The 23,161-nt window shown below is 46.7% G+C and overlaps 2 protein-coding genes across 4 annotated transcripts in view; one reads left to right on the top strand and one right to left on the bottom strand.

Annotated features, from left to right (window-relative positions):
- Window positions 1–23,161, bottom strand: part of LOC144144910 (bone morphogenetic protein receptor type-1B-like) — a 147,545-nt gene that overhangs the window by 75,370 nt on the left and 49,014 nt on the right. The window contains exon 11 of one of the 3 annotated variants that reach the window (XM_077676412.1): window positions 16,905–22,502. The exons of the other annotated variants lie outside the window; for them this stretch is intronic. Within the exon in view, the coding sequence (XP_077532538.1) occupies window positions 22,365–22,502 (138 nt within the window). The 3' untranslated portion in view covers window positions 16,905–22,364. Of the gene's footprint in view, window positions 1–16,904; window positions 22,503–23,161 lie in introns of those variants that run through there. 3 annotated transcript variants of the gene reach the window in all.
- LOC144144898 (uncharacterized) lies at window positions 430–16,773 on the top strand. The gene is made up of 2 exons (XM_077676405.1): window positions 430–559; window positions 12,082–16,773. Exons 1-2 carry the CDS (start codon window positions 518–520, stop codon window positions 13,972–13,974), a joined length of 1,935 nt encoding a protein of 644 aa, XP_077532531.1. The 5' UTR covers window positions 430–517; the 3' UTR covers window positions 13,975–16,773.

Below are 23,161 nucleotides of genomic sequence, written 5' to 3'. Positions count from 1 at the left end.
ACCATAGCTAAATTTGTCTACCGAGATGGCTGCCTTAATTCGCTGGCATGAGCGTGACTTTGCTACCCACCAGCATCTGGATTTTTTTACAGCTGTTGCGATTGCACAAGTTTTGATTGCAGAATCAGCCAGCGGACGGCATGTGGCTAAGGTATTGCGCGTCTGAACACGAGGCCATGGGTTCGGTTCCCGAAAGCGAAACATTAAAATGGCTACGTACAAAGTGAAAAGACCCCTAATGGTTCTACTTATTCTGGAGAGCTTTCTGCTCACAGACCCAAGTGTGATCCGGGCGTAGAACTAGAATTTTGATATTCGATTTTGTATCTATATATCGTGTATTTCCGTGGAATTGATGCCTGACTATCACTTCTTCCCGCATTTGCCTCTCTGCGAGGCCGGTGATGCGCCGCGCTCACGTGTTTCCTTATCTCATGCTTCGCAGCAGCTGGCGAGAGCAGCGTTGCGGACCCCCATCGTCGCGACGTGGTTGGCAGGACCCGGCGTGCAGACGACCATGATCTTCCTTCGGCTTGGGTGCCTGCTGCTTCTTATCGGCGTACGTATCTATGTGCAGCCAGCACATGGGCTGTACTATCAGCCCATGTGCTGATAGTACATGGGGCTCCTAAGAAAAAGCCAATATAAAAGATAAATCGAGATGCGGGGTATCACTGTGCAATGGTCATTGAGTCTATGCCGTAGCTTTGTCAGAGAAACAGCTAAGAGAAACAGCTAGGTATTAAAAAAAATCGAAATGTACTCGTACGAACACTAGCTTGGGCCTGTTTCATGTTTCTTTTTGTTTGCTCATAGTTTGTATTATGCAATTATTTCTATTTTCGTTGAGATACGTCAGAAAAAAGGGGTTCGTTTTTTTTATTTTCCTCGTTTCCTTGACTGCAAAACTCATTTTCTCACTCCTAATAAAAACCGTAAAGGAGGAGTTCTAGTTAGTATTTACACTGGTGCTTTTATTCTTACTCACATACTGTACAGAGGCGACACACCTATTTAAACGCCCTTTGAGCCCGAACGGCCGCATTGAATTGATCATGCCTCTCTACATACGCGCAAAGCCACTAAACGCTATACGTTAATGTTTCACGTCTAGTTGTCCATGCATTTAAGGCAGGATACCTGTGACGGTAGTTGTCCACGCACTGTCGTTAATATTGCGAGCAGCAATCATCACCTTGCACTTCATCTGCTTTTCACGACCATTGTCATCATCGTGTCGTACCTCAGCTTCTTCCATTCACCGTCCACATCACCACTCTCGGGGCTTGTGTTGTGGGCTGCAATGCCCTGCGTCGACCGTCTCCGAGGCGCCCCTCCAGTCAGCCGTCTGCCTTTGACGCGCCTCTCAGTATGCATGCATGCACCGTGACTGATCGTACATTTAGCTGCCCCCGCTGCCAACTGAGTAGAGAAAGGGGAATGGAAAAGCGTGAAAGCGCCAAGAGGTCGCAGGATGGTCACTAAAGCTTCGCTTGCACACCCGAAGCATGAAGAGAACAACCATCACCAACAAAAGCTGCCTAGGTTCCGAAAAGCGCTGGATTGTTCGCGAATCCTTATGCCCCTCCCCCTCTCTCCGAGGGGAAAAAAAATATGAATTTTGGCAGCAAATACTTGGTCTGACGGCCTATGAAACTCTCATCGAAATAAGCTGCTGCGCATGGTGCCTACGGAAGGCCGCAGGGCTTCTGAATTCTTGCTCAGCTACCAAAAGAAAGGGTACAGCGGAGAGCTGAGGCGGAACTGCGAAGGTTGGTTGTCTGTGTTGTGTTAATAGAAGAGCGCTACTCTGGAAAAACATTGCGACATAACGGGCTGTTAACGAACAAGTATATTAGGCAATGTCTAAAGTATGTAATTTCATGTTCAGCTCCTTCATCGTAGAAGAAAAGTCTAAAGAATGCTATCCAGTCTGAGATCTCCAGCGAGGCACGCAGAAGGCAATTAACGGACTTGTACGGTTTAGTTGTGCCATGTAACCAATTGCTTGGCCTGAAGGCTGGGAAAAAGGACAAATACCGCGGACATTCCTACACGTGTTCCGATACGTGTTCCTTTAAGAAAGTAAAGTCAGACGCTCGGTGGCAGTGCGTCTCTGTCCCTTACCCGTTGTCGTTGAAATATCCGCTCGCATTGCTTCACCAACGCACCTATCTCAACTGCCACCGTTACGTCTAAATTTCGCTTCTCGCAGTGGCGATTGGAAAGGAGGGTTCTGGCCTGTCTTCCCTTCCAAGCGTCTCCCTGGTTGTGCTTTGTACCATACACTCGTGCCATAAAATGAATGGGCTGCTTTAGTCAGGCCCAACAATAATTCGACGAACGTGGGTGCAGCTCCATCGACACGAATGAGCATGCGCGCAGTATACCGGAGGTGTTTGTGCCTGTGCACTCATGTTAACAAAATTAACTGAGAAGCCTCAACCATGACGCCAATGTTACGGGCAGCATAAATACCCAGGTGGCGCTTTTACAGTTGCGCTTTGACGGGTTGTGCGATGCGTACTTGTAGACGTAGCGCAAAAGAAGACAAAGGACAAGACGAGGGACTAAGACGAGCTTATCTTCGTCTTTGAGTGTTCACCTTCGTCATTTCGGTTGTACCGTATCTACTTTTGCACTACGTCTACACGTGTGCATCACCAACAAGCCCAACTTCACCCTCGCGCGGTGCATTTTAACGAATCTAAACGTGGCGCTCGGCGTTATAAATGACCCTAGTCATCAGGAAACGGCAGCTGCGAAGAGAGCAGGTTCGGACGGGAGAGGAGAAGGGCGAGCGTTCTACGGGGTGAGTCATGGCACGCAGCAAGTGGTGAGGACGGAAGCCCCGATCACATGGCCACGACGCACAAATCATCATAAGTGGCGTAGGCGGGGCTTCCACTGGAAGAAAATGCATAGTCATCGCTATCATGGAATGTAGTCCTTACAAAACCGCAGGACCTCCGGGTCAGTCAACTTCGCAGAATCAAGTCCGACATCACTTCGCTCCCTGAAAAGTCGTTTTCTGGGTGCAAATGCATGTTGACGCCCCCGGCTTAAACGTTTTCAACTTTGATGCGATGAAATAGCGAACGGAAAATTAACGGCGTATTGCCATGTTCACCGCAGATGTGAACGGCTTCGCAATTGTGCTCGAAGTTTGGATCGAATTAGTGCATCCTTGGCTCAGATGAAGCAAACAACGTGTTTACGGCCAATTTTTGTTGCAAATCAGACCTAAACAATCCAGGCCCCAGCTCTCCAAACACGTGTCTGACGTACCCCATACAATGCATGGGTCCACTGCGCCGCCGGGACCGAGTCACATGAATCATACAACTGAAGCACCTCTGTGGACACTGCAGGTCCAAAATGTAACTTGCAAACGACAAGGACACAACTGGAAGAAGGCACAGACAGCGCCACGTTTATGCCTTCTAGCTGTGTTCTCGTCGTTTGTTCTGAGTTCATCCATCATGTTTTACCAACTACTTCTTCCACGTTATTTTTTTACTAGAGTAAATTGATTGCTTTTACAGTTGGGTGCGGTACAAACATTATTATAGAAGACTGAATAGATTTCATTTTCAAATTAGTCAATCCAACGCCCGATCTTCGCGCATGCGTTGTAACACAAGACTGACTTACACCACCGGGTCACTCATCTGTATTGCATTTATACGATCGACACCTCCGTGCTGTTATTTTTTCCCAATGCGCAAGCCTGTACTAAGAACATTGACATTTCGCGGCTGTCACTCATTTTAGTGCATAAACTGGGCGTATCAACAAACTTCCCGAGTGTATACGACACTTCAGCGCAGGTTAAATACACACGGTTTGAATTTGAACCTCGAGAGTCTTTAAAAATACCTGCAGTTAAAGTCCGAAATAATTGCACTTTTACCGGTGGCGGCAAAAAAATGTGCGTAAGTTGAACGCTTGTGCGTCGACACGCATTTACATCGGGAGAATAGTTTTGTCAGAACACGAAATAATGTCCAACTCGATCTATCAAACTTGACTAGCCCTTTATCCGTTCTGAAATGACAAAAACTGAGAAACGACGAGAACGACCGCCATGCCCTTTTTTAGGTCGGCGCCAGCAAAATCTGTGGGATACGGCATGATGCACCGCTCGACGCATCTTTAGTAAATTCACGCCGGTGCGACCGACGGTTAATTGGGAATCCCTTTGCAGATGCGTCCGGCTTACCTTTACACACAGAATTCCACAATTCATAACTGAAAAGCGAGTCATTATTCGGCATAGCATACTGCCGCAGCCAAGTGCTTTCGCTGGAATTACCAACATTTGCCGCACGAAAATTTGAAGCTTCCCAGTTTCATTAGTTGCCTGCGGGAAGTTGCGCAAGTAGCAATAACTCTACGTTTGCCTGTAAAGGGTGCTCTATGGAAAGCACGGTCATGCTGTGGTGAAGGTTGAAGGCAGCAAAAGGGCGAAAAACTACCGCAGCGGAATACTGTTGAAATTCCAGCACATAGAGAAAAAATAAGCACAAACTAAATAAAGTATCAGAGACATCGTGATGAAGACAATATTGCTTTCGCTGTTGCTGCGCCCTTATAGGCTCCGCTAACGGCAGGGGGCCTCATACTACCGCGCGTTCTACGTACAGCTGGCACGCCAATATTACTGGTTTCAAAGTCATTTCTTACCGAAAGTTTAAAAACTTTCGACTTATTTTTTTTTTGCTTTTATTCTTATTACGCATCCAGCTACCTCTGAGCGCCCTTCGTCATGCGTGCGTCTCCGCTGCTTTTCAGCGTCCCGTACTCATCAAATTCTACAAATAAATTTAAGCCTGCGCTTTACTGCCTGCGCTTTACTGCGCTTTACTGCGCTTACTTTTCACTCAATGAATGACTAGATCACAGTTGCTTCATGCGAAGGACGCGTAACGAGTACAACAGCAACGCTTCAACACCGCTGTTTCTGGATTCGCTTAAAGGAGCCATGAAGAGAAAATGCAAGTTGGTTTTATTCGAACGATTTCGTGTTTTATAGTGCCCCTAGCGCTTGTCCGGATACAAACGGTGCTTTATTCACTGAGAAATTAAACAATTTAGGTTAAAATTTTGATTTTCCCGCTCAGTCGTGCGTTTTCGTGGCCCCAAGTGACATCACTGAAACCGACCGCTCTGCAGCCTAGAGTACCTTCATTCACGCATCCGCCGTACAGGGTAGAGACACGTATACGCTGGCGCCGCCATTTTCAGTTGCTCGCTCGCCGCCGAAGCAAGTCATTGTGTCAAAACCGCGCTAAAATTATCGCCGCAACGCGGTTTACTGAAGAAGTTTGAATCATATTGTCTGTTTCGCGTTGCTAGGTCTCGTGGGAAACGAAAAGAATAACGCGTTGAGCCCGTTGGCCCAATTGCGGCGGCACGGGACCGTTCAAAGGTTGTCTCCACTCTGTACAGCGGTGTTGGTTTGTTCGCGTGTTTCTTTACGTTCCGTAACCTAGATGGCGCCACCATACCGTGGCAAGCGTTTGGTTTGTTTTTGCCCGCATTTAAACCTGGCTTGTTTTTGTTCTGGGAGAAAATATTCGTTCCCTGAAACAGTGCTCGCTCGACAAATGGGGTCACGTAAGACACCGTTGCTTGCGTCAATCGGCCAGTGTCGTCTGAGACAACCCCAAGCCCCGTAGTGCTGTGCAGCGAAACCAAACATGCTGTGCGCAGTACGAACAGCAGAACGCATCAGTACTTCTATGTTTACATGTGCTTTCGTAACTTCCACTGTTTGTCCCATCATTCTTATTGCTTTGTAAAGAATGTGCCCTAAATTTAAGCGCAAATCGCTCGTTCGTCTAGTTTGTAAGTTCTACCTAATTTGCGTCTGCTTCTGCCAGCCTCCGCCAATCGCAGAGCTTAGCCCATGTGACGACATAGGTTCTGTTGCGGGAAATGAGCTGGTGGGTCGCATGACCATTCCCGTTTTTCCTAATTATGTAGCTTATTTGAGCGAAGTTTACGTTAAAAGTGGTGTCAGTATGATTCTAACGAGACAATCTTTTGAATGAACCAAACTTGTGTTTTCTCTTCATGGCTCCTTTAAACGGGAGTAAGGCGCACACCCACAAACGCGAAGGTAACATATTCCCTTTGAGTTGGAACCCCATCGCACGTGGAGAAACCGTAGGCTGCGTTAGCTTCAAATATTGTTTAGATAACACTATCAAAACGATTAGCAATAGCCTGTTAACTCCCCGGACTCCCCCAGGATCCCTGGGAGAATCAACTCCCCCAGGAATTAGATTCGTGCTGCTATTGTTCACGTTGAGCCTGATTAGGCCCGTAAGTTATAGCCCCAAGCGAGATGAAATAACACACAAGCCCCCGAATTCCAATTCTGACGGCTGTATAAATAACGCGTCTCGCACTACACACTCTGAAAAAATATGTCAGCGAGTCTGTTTCCACGCACTGCACGGAGAAGGCCAGTCACTGCAATAAAAGCGGTAGAATAGGCCAATGTCGACACGCAGCATAAGATTTGACTCTAAAAATGTGGCCAGCGCTGTGACATCGCGCAGTGTAAGCGTGGCGATTCGCATTGTGTGATGTGTCATAGCGCAGAACACATTTTTGAGTCGAATCATATGTCGGGCCTTTTCACTTGCCATATCTGTATACGATTGATCATTCGGGTACATTGCGACAAAGCAGATACACGGACATGTCTTTAGAGTAAAGGCTGCAGTACGGACGCACGCGGCCTATCCCAGGCTGGCGCGGCCCCACGGTACGACCAACCAGAGTGCCAACGGAACAACAATTTTACTCCTATTGAGCACGAAATTAGTATTAAAATTTCATGGTTGCATTTGAAACGTGGACGCCTACTGCACGCGAACGTGCGCCGACACGAATTAAGCCAGTTCGATTTCGTTCGTTTGCCATCTAGAGGTAAAATTTTCATTTATCTTTGAGCTTGTTAGAGTAGCTGACTCTAGCTCGACAGGGTCCGGGCCTCTTTCCCGCCAAATTTACCCGTAACGTTCACGCAGACTCGCCTACAATCGAGAAACCCGAAAGAAATGGGCTCAAACTCTTATTTACATACATGTTACGAACACCGTTTTCGCAATTTAAGCATGGCTGCACCCCCCCCCCCCCCTTCCCGAAAGCGCGCTGCGTTCTTAGTGTGGCCCGAAAAGCAGTCAGCAGGCCCCCAGCGACAAACTTACAGAGCAAACAGCAGGCGATATAACCTCGCTAGTATTTAGGACACAAATAATAAAACAGCGCTAAGAACTAGTACCGGGTGTCCTGTCTGTAGAAGGAAGAAATACGGCCGAAACGGGACCTGGAACGGCGTGCGTGTGATAGGGTCGATAAAAGCAAGGGCAAAAAGAAATACGGGCACTAGACGAGAAACGCCCGGCGTGTTCACCAGGAAGGACAAGTGGCGGAATTCCGCTCCCGGCGGGGCGCCTCGTAGCGGGAGCGTAGCCCGCGGCTGCGCCGCAGCACTGGGTCAAGAGCTCCTCCTCCGAGCCGACTCCCGTATTGATGGGAGGCCCGGGGGCAGCGCGGCGGATGTGCCGTCAGACTTGTCGAGCGGGTCGGGCTCCCTCCAGCTTGCGCAAACGATGCTCGCGGATGCGCCGTGCAGCATCTGGGGCCGCTGTCTCGGCCGTTTCAAGCCAATTTATTATGCGCCCGGCCACGGTGGCATTGACAGTATTGAAAGGCACGAGCAGCATCCGTACTCGCGCCATTCCAAGCAGGGCAGCCACATTCAGCCGCCGCGGTTATGTGCAAAAGGCCGTAGACAGAAAGTGCTGCAGACGGATCGTTTTGTTGCACAATAGCTACCTACGAGCGAAAATTCCTCTTGTACGTCCTAAAGATTGCCAGACCCGTATACGTTTTTATCCGTTTTATTTTAAAGTGTGTCATGACCAACGCGAGAGAACAGACAAACAAACGAAACTGGTGAATTCTATTTTGTCAGGGTGTGACTCGTAGACAGCCTTCGGCAGTAACTAGTTACTGGTGGCGCGTTACCAGTAGCTAGTTACTTTTTTTCAATACCTTGTAACTGTAACTAGTTACTTTTAAATTAGAGGAACTTGTAACTGTAACACTTGCTTTTTTACAAAGTAACTGTAACAGGAAATACCGTTAGTCACTTCCTTTTTTTATAAAAAAAAATATCCAACAGCAATGCTCGTTAAAGGCCGAAGTGCAGTTTGCTCTTTTCACTTTTTCGGACTTCCTTCTTTCTCATATCCCCGCCACCTTCAACTTTTTCAAAACGCGTGTACCCTCGCAGTTTAGGAGAGGAGGCTTGTTAAGAGGGTCATCTTTCCAGCAGAACACCGATGTCAGAGGTCGGTCTTTAAGGTGATTTCTGAAAAGTTTTCTTTTGTCTTCAGTAGATCGGAAAGAAGAAAAAAAAAAAGGATCTGGCAATTAGATTTCCGAAAAGCGGGAAGCTCAAGGATGCGAACTTTAACAAACAATTCATCCTAAGTTACAATGGGTCTTGCAAATAAATTCCCTGACACCAAGGGTGCATCAAGAAAAAAGTTGATGCAACAAAATGAGGCGTACACAATGATTGTTGGTTTTGGGCTTGATGGTGCCCCCTTTTAGGTTCCCTTCATCTAGGGTTTTACTGCTTGCACTTCTGACTACTTGCATGTCTTCGTACGTTTCTATTGCACAAACTCTGTCATTTGATTTGTGATCTATTACTTAGTTTTATATAGTAACGGAACGACTACAGCCACTAAATAAGCTGGGTGTAGTAACGACATTACTTTTAAGTGCAGAGCACTTTATGGCCACGCCTTGTCGTCGTAGCTCGCTCACTGGACCCAAGTAGAGCCGGCATTCCATCGTAGCCGCTGTTGTCGTGGCGTAACCCAGAGGCTTATTCTAGTAACGTTGCCATAAGCATTCGAAACTCGCGAACCGCTGGCGCTTGTCAAACATCTCCCCGTTGTTGCACGCAAAGAAAACTGTAGGTACATTTGAGGCAAAATATACGTAATTAATCGGCAGCGCCACATTCGTTTAGTTAGGAACGCTTGCTGGGTTGGTTTTTACCAAAGTAAGTGAAAAAAAGTGGCAGTGCAACGCCGGCATGTGCGGTAGTAAAAGCAAGCACAAAAATAACAAAACTCCCGCTGGCACAGTTTCAGGCAGGGGGTGCGCGAGCACTGCGAAAGCGGGAAATTTGATTTGCATTGGGTGGTAGCAGTGAGCGGATAATGCTACTACAGTCCATTATGGCAAATCACTGCTCTGCACTTCCGACAGCCTTCCCATTGAGTGGAACGGCTTTAATTTTTTTTTCTTTTGCCGTAACTGTAACACATTACTTTCGGAGACTCTGTAACTGTAACTGTAACTGTAACACGTTACTTTTGGAAATTCTGCAACTGTAACTGTAACAGAGTTATGTTTTTGGCTGAGGTAACTGCAACTGTAATACTGTTACTTTTTACTCGCAGCCTCTCTCACATAAGCCAATGGTCCATAATTAGTTAGCCAGACACCGATTACAGTGTGTTCAAAAGTGCTCATCTTTGTCATTATTGCATGTGAACAGTTCGTTTACGGAAGCAGCATTGAAGAAGGCAGCAGCAACATAGCACATGTTCTATCAATCCCACAGCAGAGCTAGTAGCAGCCAATGGTTCAGAAATCTCTGCAAGTTAGACCCTATTCCTCTCGTTGAACGCTACCGTAGTGCTGAGAGAGGTTCTTTTTTTAATGCTGAAATGTGGAACACTTCAAACATTCATACATTTGAAGGGAGCCATGCAACAGACCAACAGCATTTGAGCCGCAACTGTTAAAGTCAGAAAAAAAAAGTCAACTGCATAATACATTGGCAAGAGGCATCAGCAAGAATGAGAAGGTTCACTTCCTTCCTTCTCAGGGACACTGAAGTGAATTTGTCAAGCTCCCGTTTTTGCTTGCACTGCATAGACTGGCTCAAATTAGCACACTTTTCATCGTTTATCCGGTTGACAAAGCGGTAATTATTTTACAATGCGCGAAAGAAGAAAAACTACCATGCGCGGTTTGCGGCGGCCGCACCAACTAAGCTGTGACGTTGGGAGGAGGGGGCACCCTGATTGGACGATGCCCAAGGGTAGCAATCACACAAGTTTCGGTTTCGGTTTCGGTTCTGTAAAACAACATGTTTGACATCCGATGGTGTCGTTGGATGGGCATTCTCAATATCCCAGTGATCGTAGTACCGCGCTTCTGCCATGTTGTCGGCTGTAAAATGCATAAGATAAGCCTCCCAGGACGGCTTGGAATCGTAGCATTCACTAGCCGAGGCCTACGCGTGCATGAAACGCCCTCCGCGTCCCCGCAGACGCACAAATGCATGCGCTTTTCCCCCATATTTGGAGCTTGCCTCACTCATGCCTGTATCGTAAAAAGCGTGTTCGCACCAGGCCAAGGGTCTGTTGATTCTGGCCTGTGCCCACTGCCCGCAAGCAGTTGGTGCTTATGGCAACAGCATGCCAACGAGAACTCGCTAGCGCGCCAGTGCCAGGCTGCGCGAGTTCTGCGGGCTAGTTCGTGGAGCAGTGAACGTTGCGGCCCAAAAAAAGGCGAACTCAGTATAGAAAACATCTGCGAAAAACGAAAAAGTTACCTTATAAAAAAAAAAAAAAAGCTTGTGCCCGCGGGGATTCGAACTTGTGACGGGCAAAAGACTTGCGATTATATACCTAACGCACCAAACCACACGGCCACGGGCGAGAGCACCGCAGAAGGTGGAAATATAAGGTATATAATGTATAACCAGTTTACACTTTCATTTAGTTTTAGTATTTCAAGCAGCTTAGGTGACTATTTGTTGTATTGCGCTCGTGCATTAAGCGTCCCCCGAGTTTCCACAATAGCTCACGTCTAGCAATTGCATTTCTTAGACGGAAAAGCGTTCGCAGATGCGTAGTCGTGCTCCTGACCGCTGTGCTTGTTCGCCCAGCGCAAAAAAGTGCTTCCCGCACCCTAGTTTACGCTGTACGGTAAAAATATCAGTTGATTTTATTTCCTTAGTACCTATATTGACTTCGCTGACTCTTCTACCCCTTCAAGAGGCCTTATATTTTCCTACTGGCGTACCAGTCAGCGAAGCGTCGCTTGTGCAGCGCTTGTGTGAAGCGACCTTGACTTGGAGCTAGATACAAACTAACGAAGTAAAGAAAGGCACATTCTTCCATTCACAAACGTGTTGTGGCTTAGTTTCAACTGATCGAGCGTATTGCCATGACCCGTCGGCGGCCGGCGGACTAAACGTTGGGCCGACTGACTCGGTCGCGGAAGGTCGGCGAGACGTGCAGTAGCGCAGCCAATTGCCAGCTCCTCTACTGCTGACGTCACACGAAAACGCCAAAGAAAATGGGTGAGAGTGCAGAGAGGAGGACAGCATTTTCGAATTGATTTTTCTACTAAATAAATTCGCGTAAACGCGCTCAGAGTGGTCGAAACAGGGCCTAGGGACTCCGGACTACAATTTGCGCTCGTAATCCCGCATTGTTTACAAATCACTTCAGTGTCCCTTTAAGGCTACCGGCAAAGGAGCATTATCGCAACTTCTATGATCCCTATGTGCAAGCTAAATATATTCTTGAAAAAGGCATTACATGCGTACTGCTTCTCCCACGCTTTATGCGATTTCTTTTAATGATACGAGCAAAGGTACTTTGTTTCTTTACCTTATTCCAGCATATCACGTACATGGTTTCGTAGCTTGCCTCTCTGCCCCTACTTTAGAGCATAACCCACAGGCTTTAGAAGCCTTCAGGACTAGGCACAGTGACTAAACCTTCAGGCAGGCAAATGGCAGGTCATTGAATCTGCACTCTTGTCAGTTTTGTGAATTAATCTAGCTACTGTGTAAGCGTACCCCAAACAATGTGCTATGCCACGACATCACTTGAAGAAAATCGGCTATTGGAGCCTCTGCAGAAGTTCACAACGATTTTTAAGAAACATTTGCTGCATGTACATGAGCCTTAGGTTGTGTGGAAAACGCAGGAGCTCTGATGCTCCTCCTCGTATTTGCAGGCGGTGCTAGCAGGTGATGCTGAACAGGGAGGGTCCGACCAGCAGCCACAGCAAGGCGGTGGCCAGGAAGAGCTGAGCGAGCAGGCCTCTGAGCTGGACCCAAAAGACAACGGGGGTGCCGAGAATAAAGTGTTTCCTTCACAGCACTACCACCCACAGCAGCAAGCATACCCGCTCGACGCCATCCCGATTCCCGTGCACCAGATCCCCATCCAGAGTGGCCACATTATCCTGCCACAGCTGTTCAACAACGGTCTCCAGCAGGGTGCCATCCATTTGCCTCAGTGGGAACCAAACAAACTTCAGAAGCCTCCCCAACCTGTCTTTGAGCACCAGCAGCAGCAGCAGCAGCAACAGCAGCATGATGCACCATACCAACAGCAACAGCATGAACAGCCATATCAGCAGCATCCGCAGCAACAGCAGGCACAGCAGGGCCACCACCACCACCATGCCTATCCCGATGCGCACCACCAGCCAACTCAAGTTGTTCACCATGGTGGCAACGGTGGTGGTGGAGGTGGTGGTGGCGGCGGTGGCGGCGGTGGCAACGGTGGCGGTGGCGGCGGTGCATCTGATGAGCAGCATCACCAGTACATCGAGAACCACAACGTGCACCAACAACCATCTTCGGACCTGTCCCCGCAAGCGCAAGGCCAGGAGCCCTGGCCCCTGCCACAGCCTGAGATGCCTAAGATCGTCCACCTCGATGTCAAGTGCGAGAAGAATCTCATGAAGGTGGTAGTGGAGTTCGACAAGCCTTTCCACGGTATTATCTTCAGCAAGGGCCACTACAGCTATGGCAGCTGCGTCCACTTGCCGGCAGGCTCTGGCCGCAAGAGCGTCTACTTCGACGTGTCCATCAACAGCTGCGGCACCATTGGGAACACACAGAATGGCCTCTATGGTTACGACGGTGGTAACTCAGGCACAGGCAGCTTCTTTGAGAACACTATCATCGTCCAGTATGACCCACAGGTGCAAGAAGTGTGGGACCAGGCGCGGAAGCTGCGTTGCACGTGGCACAACAACTACGAGAAGGCGGTCACATTCAGACCTTTCCCTGTTGACATGCTTGATGTGGTGCGCGCTGACTTTGCAGGTGACAATGTTGGCTGCTGGATGCAGATACAAGCTGGCAAAGGGCCATGGGCCAGCGAAGTGGCAGGTATTGTCAAAATTGGCCAGACCATGACCATGGTGCTGGCCATCAAGGATGACGAGAACAAGTTCGACATGCTTGTGCGCAACTGCATTGCACACGATGGACAGCGAGCGCCAATTGAGCTCGTTGACAGCCAAGGCTGTGTTGTGCGTCCCAAGCTCATGAGCCGCTTCACTAAGATCCGGAACTTTGGCTCCAGTGCAACTGTGTTGTCATACGCGCACTTCCAGGCCTTCAAGTTTCCAGACACGATGGAGGTACACTTCCAGTGCACCATCCAAATTTGTCGGTACCAGTGCCCAGACCAGTGTTCGGCGCAAGCATCTATCGATTCATCAGCATCCGACAAGCAATCGCTGTATTCCAATCATGTCTCTCAGTCAGCCGGCCGGCCTAGGGAGGAGCGAGACGTCTCTTATCATGAGGAAGATGAGGAGATGGCAGAGATTGGCGTAAACAGGGTTATCCGCGTTGTTTCAGCTGGTGACTTGGCGTTTAGCCTAGGCACCAATGAGACCCACCCAGCACCTTTGGTGAAAGAGGAGCACGAGAGCTCCATCATCTGCATGTCTGCACCAGGATTCGCATCAGTGCTAGTTGTACTACTCTCACTTCTTGTTATTGCCTGCTTGCTGTCTGCCTTTTTGTGGATCAAACAGAAGACTGTTTCACGGCTTCCTAAAAGCCTCCCATATGACCTACCAGTGCTCAAGAAAGGAAAGCTCTAATGAAATGTTGTTTACAGGCATCTGAACAAATGACGAATCTTTTGAGAAACAATTGTGCCCTTCCCCCATCTTTCTCCCAATCACCTTTTTCTAACACTAGGAAAGGTGAGCCATGTGGCTTTCCCATTCCTAATGGTATGAGTTGGGAAAAGAAAGGTTCCCATTAAACTCCTGCTACTACAGTAGGTCAACCTCTCTTAGCCACTGCTAAGAGTATGGTTGATACAGTTTTTCAGGTGGCCATTTGACACGCTGACATTGTGCATTCGGATCTTTCAACCTGTTAGCATAGAAGAGTACTTCATAGTTCCGATAACGAATTCGCTTTGTCAACGTGTCTCGTAACCAGGCCAAACAATTTTGTCCATCAAGACATCAGTTAGGATACTTTATTAAGCATTCAGGGATCACTCATTTCGCCTAACACATTCACTTACCTTTTTATCAACGAATGAACGTTCCCACTCGATGTGTCAAGGTATTGGTAACAGGACGTGTGTGCACACATTAAGAACGAGATACATTTAAGCTGCTGGTCGGCGGTTAAACGTTCTTGTCGCTCAAGTTGCACGTGGCAGTCTCACGGACAGCTCGCCACTTTAAGAGTGGTGGCACGGCCGATGCAGACCTGCACGTGTCTATTCCGTGTGCAGGTTGCTGGCACATTACAGCTGCTGAGATTTTGCGCCAAATACACGTACCTTCCACCATAGCTGCTTTCATCCACTCATAGCAGGGTGCCAAAGGTAAGGTGCGGGCTATGGCCGTTCATAGCAGCCCTGTGTTACCGTCAATGCACAACATGGAACAGCATAGAGAGGCCTCGTTTGAACAGTGTGAGATTTCAAACTACTGTAGCACGGCCACACGATAGCGTTATGTCGATATGTTGGATGCCTCAACAAGCAGCCTGGACATCGAGAGGCGAATGGCACAACAGCCAAGTTCGCTTTTCACTTCCCACCAGGCTTTTTTTCGTTTCTTCCACACAGCTACTGCTGTGAACGTCAAGACATGACCCAATGATGTGTGAACAATTACGAGGGCGACTGCCATTTTTTGGTGTTGTCCAAGTGTGCAACTGATGTTCGAACTAGATTTCACAATGAACTCTTTCACATCGTGCCTCCCAGTTCACCTGGAAACCATAGGTGCTCGCTGTCCACACAGCTTACGGTGGCCGATAGTCCTTCTAGGGTCTGTGCCTTATCCAGTGTTCGTCCAATGCCCCTAGGTTGTGCTTGTATAAATGCATAGCAGTGTATGCCCTGGGAACAGCTCTAGTTCATGTACACTCATCCTTCCACTTTACCTTGAGCATTCATGATTATTTAAAGAGGAACTGGGAGCTTCCGAATGGCATGACCCACAACGGTAAACTAAAGCTGCCATACCCGAGGCTGTTAATTGATAGAAAACTTAAGCTGCATTCAGAGACCAGTTTTGATATGCCTTAGGGTGGGCTCCTTTCCCAGGTAGCACTTCCCAAGGCATAATCAAATATTTTGTGTAATGCAGCCACTGATGCTCCCAAGCTTCACAGAACGGCACGCCCAAGTTCACGGTTGATCTTGCATCACAAGGAAGGCACACATGAAAGCACAATGAAGCCCACACAGGATGGCACAATTGGAAAACAACTGGTGTCTGCCATTACAGACTGCAGCAAAACAAAACTGTTCATGCTATTTATTGTTTTCACACAACGTAACACACCCCATCTTTGCAAACAGTTTTGTAGAAAATAAAATTTTTCTCCATGCCTACAGTGGTGCCAACAGGCCCAGTAGCACCAATGCACGTGGACGCACCAATTCCGAAGTGTGTCTTGCACGCAATTGTGCCTGCCCTTCTTTTCCACCGTTCTGTCAGTTCCTACAATGTCAGTGACTTACTACTGTGCCACAACTCCTTCCAAAAAGTGTCTACACAGGTGCATACAGCTTTTTGTTTGCGTGCCACCTCATGCCACCCACCTGGGAGCATCTCACTGCCACCACTCACGGTGCACAATGTTACTGCACTCCACACCACAACTGCGAAACTTTTCAGGTATGCCTCAGCTGAAAAAGACTGTCTTCACTCAAAATGCGCACGTTTACCTAAACAGCGTGTAAACGGCTTGTTCATGGCGTTGTGGCAGCCATTCTGTGCGCTGGTCAGCAGTGTTCTTCAGGAGCCCAGTCACACACGTTTGCCCTCTTCACTTGCCAGAGAGGTGCACGATGCTTTTATATATCAATGCGCGCGACATTCCTTCCCAATGTCAGCCGCCATGCTTAGGTAGCTGTTTCTTCCAGCTTGCCTTTTCTTGTATTGCAAAAGGCATGATGAAGAATGCAAGGCTGTAACAAGGAACTATCACCATAACCCTAACCATTTTGAAATAGGAGTTTGTAGAGGCACAAAAGAAAAATCACAAATGATGCACAACAACCTGAACACTTGTGATGGGATCACCTAAGATATCTCCTAGAAAAAGGTTAACACTGGAGTAAAACGTATACTCGTAATGTGTAGAGGTTTAGAATCAGATTTAACGGTGATACACCAGCTTCGGTACACTCATATTCCCTCCAACAGGCAAGTTGATGATCATAACTGGTTGCCATATGTGATGTAGGCTCTGCTTCAGGTTAGCGATACAGGAAAGCAAACTTAGATCCTATGTCCTTTCTTTCTCATGGATCATCAGAACACTATTCAGCGATCCCCAATTATACCAAGAGTGCCGCACATGCCCTGTGTCGTCTGGCTGTGGTTGGTCTTTTTTGTAAATAAGTGTCCACTGTCTACTGTAAATAGCGTGTTTTACTGTTTGAGAGGTGTTGCACTAACTAGTACTATTGTTGTCGAAAGCCAATAAAGCAAGTTTCATTTTTTTTTTGCTCACAAAGTGTTGTCTTATTCAAGCATTGAAGGCACACAAATAAGTATAAACATACATTTACTGTTCTTACATCTTGTACGTACAAAGCAGAAAAAATTATGTGGAAATACAACGAGGCCATCTTCGAATTTTAGACAGTACAGAACTAGAACCGTGCAAGAATTGCTTAATAAAACCATTCTCAACTGCACGTATGCAGCAACTGAACGGTTTCATAAAACACCTGGTGAAGCAAATACAAATGCTTCGAGGCTAAAGCTTAAGAAATCGAAGCAAGGTATTTTGATTGTGCTCGAAAACGCACATGTACACGCATGAAATCTGTGCTTACAACATTGGCTTTGGAAAGTGGTGCAGAGCAACCCATGAAATGGCATTAAATGCAGGAATTTTGAAGTTCTGTACTGTTGAGACAGCATTATACGACTTGGCCGCATTTACAGGCAACATTAAGGGTAAGGCTAAATGTCAGATCCACAAAACAATGCCAATCAAAGCCTCGGCACAGCAAGCAAGAGCAAACACGCTGTGATAAACTTCGTGCTGCTCAGGGCAACAAGACATAAAGGCAAACTTTTTCCTTTGACATCTTCAAGGCCACTCTCCTTTCAACTAAAGGGTTTGATATTGCATAACACTGGTCACTGAATAAACAAACAACTAAATGGCACACAAGAAAACGCCCAACTGAGCGCACACACATACATAAATATCATGACAACATGTTGAGTAGTCCAAATAACGTTTTCACAAGCGCGCTAAAAAAGAATTGTCTTCCAGCTCAAGAGACACTGGAGAATAGTTGCCAAAATGCGTACACAAAGCTACTGTGCCTTTCCTGGCTCGGTTTGCAGGTAAAGGAAGCCTAGGCTGAGGATCGATCCTGCAATCCTCACAGCGGTCACATATAAAAAGCAGCCTGGCAAGGCACAGCAAACGAACCTCAATCACCTCTGAACAGGATTGTCAGCTTTCCACCAATCAGCCGCCAAAAGGAAATGGAAACGTATGCTGAAGATAAAGGCATGCAGCAGCAGTGAAACTCATCAGAGAATATGGGTGTGGATAAAACTAAAACTCCGAAGCGAACTGTGGATGCTTTCAGGAATGAATGAATGAATTAAAAAAAAAAAAAACACACACATTAGGCCAGCTCAAGGACTTCTAGGGAGGCTACTGTCAGCATTACCCGAAATTTAAGAATGCGCCAGGCTTCGAACGAAGTTGTCTTGGATTGGCTATAAAGCCACCAATCAGAAGTGACTTTTTTCCCAGCGTAGCAAATTCTTGAAATCCAGGGGTAACGTCCACAGTGGTTAATCCACTGTGCTGGAGTAAGTTTTAAGAGAGTTGCAATGACAGGAACGCACCATAAGGCGCCCACCACAGTGCACAGCATATCCTGAAAGTCATGACTCAAATTAGAGACAACACACAACCACGAATGGCACTTGCGCATAATAAAATCAAACAAGTAATTTAGAAAAGGAAAAGCGGATATTGGACATGGTGCGCTAGCTATCCAATTCAGGAGCCCTTTTGTGGCACTTCCGATACCACTAGGGCAATGAAAAATTCCCTCTACCTAAAAAAAAAATAAATGTAGTCGGCATTGCAAATAAAAATCTCAGTGCTTTCATACAATGACACTAGGTGAATAACTCAGGCTACATGGCGTGAGCATATGCACAGCTAAGTGAATGAAAGAAGAACGGATGGCATATGCATTAGAATCTATCATGAATACAAGATAAAACGTGCATAACTTTGAAAGCTTGAACAAGGTTAGGCAATAGTAACATTGGAGAAATAAAAAAAGAGGAAAAGATCTCTGCCTAGCCAAGCTTTTGTGTAGTGCAGTTAAATGATCACATAAAGCCTAGAAGGAAGAAAAAAAAATGCACTGAGGTTTTATATCCTTGCAGCTAAAAGGCAGGCACAACCAGTACTGGAATGACGCATAGCACCAACAGACCAGCGGCATGCTGGTTAGCCTGCTTTGAATGAATCGTTTAATGTGCAAAAGAAACACCTGGCGCAAAAAGCGTGCCAAGATGAGAACCTCGGATTCACTTGAACCACCTACAGTTCTTTAAAATGTGCGTTTAACGTCATGTGCACAGGCATGTTAAAACCGTCAGTTTAAAAGTCAACATTTGGCTCCAACGAGCAGCTAGGACTCTGAAACAGTAAAAATAAGTCCGGCCTCAAGCTGGAAGCCTGCAATGCAGGGTAAAAAGAAAAGAAAAAGAAACAAAGAAAAGCATCCACCTGCTTGCGACCCTTTTCCAGCCGTACACACGTACTAGGCACGTCCAAAAATGTCACGTACAGAAGGCAAAGCATAGCAAAAACAAGTGCGCTTTATGGTTCCTCGTAGAAAAGTACAGCACTCCAGGGATTGAAAAGTACACAACTACTGCGGTAGAGGCCAGTTATGCAAGGCACACACCTCTTTGAAAGAACAGGCGACGCTGCTCCAGGTACGCTCAGAAATCGGCTCGTCCACAGTGAGCCAGGTTTTGCAAAACCTCTTTTCTGCTTTTTCTTTGCAATGATTGACAGTGTCTTTTAGCAAATAGTCATTCTGTTAGCCCGCCAATACCACTACCGCTCTCTGCATACAGAGCAAAGTATTTCTTGTGGCCCCTCCCCCCCGCTGGACTAATTTTTGTGCCTTGCATTTCCTGCCACCACCACAGTGCACTATAAACGCTGCTGGGGTCAGCCATCCCCTGGCTCACTTATGTGTGTATATATTTATCTATGTACAGGCATTTTGGCACAATATTCGGATGAGTAAACGTATGTACACTATCCTGAACACTGACGTTCCAGACACTTGGACATTCACATATGAAATGCTACACACTGCTTTTTACATATTCACAGAAAAAGGTTGTACTGTGTTACACTTGACGTGCAAAAAATGTATGACGGAGACCTGTGCATAACAAACCCAGTGGTTACAAAAATTAAAAATAAAAGTAAACAGAACCACCCCAAGTCCCAAGATTCATGGGTAGCGCAGGGTAAAAAATGCGACTGCAGCAGCAATCTGCGCACTGAACTGGCAAATTATTCTACTGAGAGGAATACTGAAGACGCTAAAACTAATAAGTATGACACAAAAAGGAAACGTAATTGGTAAGGCTGGTAATTTATTTAGCTGCCCAGACCATTAACTGGCATTCTGAATGCACTAAAGTGCCCTATGACGTTCCTTAGGCTAGCTGAACAATTAATTTAAAGTTGCTACAGACCCTTTTCTGAAGTGCCGCAAGAGTCAGTTTTGGCCAACCAATGGCGGTGTGCCCAAAAAATCAAAGCTGGAGTTTGCAGCACAAGTGCAGCCACATAGTAATAGAAAATAACAGAATGTGGAGAAACCCACGGTCCCTTTATTATTAATATTTCAAAACTTTCTTTTTTTCAAAAAAAAATTTGCACACAAGGTTTCCGTTCTTATTGCTATGCTCGCGCTGCAAATTCCTGCTTCTCCTACGCGAGGTGCACCCCTATTATTTTTTGTTCCAATTTCAGACAGTTGAACCCACAACAACCCTGCTGGCTTTCCAGAACTCTGCACATCCTAGCTGTTGTCCTAGCTTAAAAAACCAGCAGGATTTCCTCATACTCTACATTTGTTCCCATTAAAATACATGCGAGGAAATTTTGTACGAATACCATGATTTACAATTCTGCTTCCCCGATCTGCCACTGAGCAGGCTCCACAATCCCTTTCGCTTTTCAAGTGGAGTGTAGAGATTTCGAGGCACGTTGATGCGGTGGCCAAAATTAATCTGAAGCCCCTCCACTACGATGTGCCTCATACCCCAGGTGTAGCTTCAGCACACATTCAACCCCCAAAATTTGAATTTTTTATCCTTTGATTTTTCCAGTTCACTCTCAGAGGTTAGTATTTTATGACGTCCAGCTACACCACTTGCTGAGCCAGAGCACCAATGAAAAGTTGTCCTACATTATACTTCGCCCATCAGATTTCACTAGCTATGCACCATGATCGTACTACTGCAAGAACTATCCATATGATATTAGTTGTCTTTAGTGGTTTCCATAACAACTGCTCAACTGATAACCCACATATGCCCCAGTTACACTTCCAGAGTAACATAGCTTCTCCTTACAGCACAGGAAAGCAAAAGGTAGGATGACAAGCAGATTACTTTTGAAAGCTGTGCAGCTATGTGCCGAGTATTCAGGCTTGCAATAAATGCTTTTGCCTGAAGAATGGTGTTGACAATAGTTTGAATAATAAAGCTAAGAACACCGCTTATGCAGCATAAAGCCAGTAAAAAAAGATAAGTTTCTTCTTAGGTTAAAAACGTGCTTCAAGAAGGTTGTAGTGTTACTTTGTAATGGTTTCACTGCATTAACAGTATAAGGCAAACGTGAGCTTGTACAATGTGCTAAGCAGCAAACTTAAAAAAAAAAAAAAAAAAATGGTGTGTATATATAGATATCTTTATATATATATATATCTATGTATATACATAAAAGAGAGAGAGGGAGAGAGAGGGAGATCCTACTGTTCAGACAACCTGTTTTATCTGATTTCACTGTCTCTCACCTCAGACTTCGTTCCTCTAGCACCACTGAAGTCGACCTAAAGAATGTTGTGACCTTATCAGGCAGGAAAAAAAAAAAGACCTTTGAAAGCAACATATAAAACAAACACTGACGAAAAAAAAAAAAAACAAAAAAAGAAATATTTAATGCATGTCCACACACCACATGGTTCATAAGATAACAAAAAAGCCCAGATAAAAACTGGGCAACAACAAAGCCTGTAAAAACATGGCACTTCACAGAAACTGAACCGCAATGTATACGTCCTGTGCGAATAAAGGCAACCTGCGTGAACATAATCTAGTCACAAGAACTCATTTTGCATAAATACAGACTTGCCACCCAAACGAATATCTTGAATGCTCCAAACGGGGTGTAGTCACTCCCTCGATGGCACATGTACGCCATTTAGCTTGCCCCACCCTAAACTTTGACGGTACAAAAAAAGCGATAACAAAAGATTTAGCATGACGTGTGCCTGAAATGGGCTCACAGCTGATGCCACGCTCTCACCCATCCCTGTAGGGCACCCACGTCTGTGCAGCTGGAAGCATGGCAGGGGCACTGCCGCAGTTGTGTTCCCAAACACAGACAGGCACTGCTGATCCCGCCATTTAGCGCACCAAGAAGAGCCTTCCCTTGTACTTGTGGTCACTCACTGACCAGTCAGCTGACACAACTTCACAGCCATGGCGGAGATGGATGCACTGCCTCCTAGCCGTGGGGCCGTATTCTGGAGGGAGCCTTTTTTCTTCCCTGGCAGTTCCAACGGCGCACCAGAGCTGCACTGTTACAAGCCGAGCAGCGCTCTTGCAGCTGTGACTGAAGAGGAGCGAAGAAAGGAAGGAACTGCTCCAGATTACGGCCACCACAGGTACCTGGTGAATCAGCTTTCCACCCCACTTGGCTGTCACACCATTTTCCCGCCGATGTAGCTGTTGTCGACCACGTGCTTGGCAAGCGACTTCTTGACACGCAACGCTGTTAGCCTCACCCCGGGTTTCTGATGCCAGCACTCCTGCATGAGCTTGGACAGGCAGTGGGTAGCCTGGAGGGAGACAAAGAAACAACCATGCGGCAGTCAAGCCACCGCCCCAAGTGCTGTAACTGTGCTTCAACCTATGCAGTGAGCTGCAATTGCATAAGGCCACTCCACCTGCCTCCTGTCAAAGGCCTTTAATTGCTGCATCCTCTTTCCTGCAATACCTGCAAGCAGCTCCAGTCTAATAGGCAAGGCAATGACCGCATGTCTGCCGCCAGCACAGTGTGCCCCCCTGATCAGCCACGGGACATACATGGCAGCCCTGTGTAACTTCACTCACTTTTCATCTTTAACAAAATTACTGCGATACAGTTAAACCTCGATGTAACGAACTTCAATGTAACGAAACCCCCGATGTAACGAACCACGAAATTTTTTGTAACTTCAAGTGTATGCACACCATGTATTTTCACCCTCTGTGTAACGAAGTCCCGTTTGCCGGAATTTCAATGTAACGAAGTTTCATGGAGAACGAGGCACGATATTTAAGTTGTAGAAGTAGATTTTGGGAGACGCAAGCGCCGAAATGGGGTCCCAATAAAACGCGAACGGCGACACGGGTCGCCCAATGCCGCGGATGCAGCCAGCCACGGAGTCTTTGATTAAAGGAGCCATGAAGAGAAAACACAAGTTTGGTTCATTCAAAAGATTGTCTCGTTAGAATC

Source organism: Haemaphysalis longicornis, unplaced genomic scaffold (genome assembly GCF_048455015.1).
Source record: "Haemaphysalis longicornis isolate Haplotype H1 unplaced genomic scaffold, Haemaphysalis longicornis Haplotype H1 scaffold_1, whole genome shotgun sequence".
Taxonomy (NCBI): domain Eukaryota; kingdom Metazoa; phylum Arthropoda; class Arachnida; order Ixodida; family Ixodidae; genus Haemaphysalis; species Haemaphysalis longicornis.
This window is presented reverse-complemented; position numbering and strand designations above follow the sequence as displayed.

Coding starts and splice junctions, on each gene's coding strand:
- LOC144144898 (XM_077676405.1), top strand. CDS start 518: ATGATCTTCCTTCGGCTTGGGTGCCTGCTGCTTCTTATCGGC. Junction 560..12,081: donor GCCTGCTGCTTCTTATCGGC/GTACGTATCTAT, acceptor TCGTATTTGCAG/GCGGTGCTAGCAGGTGATGC.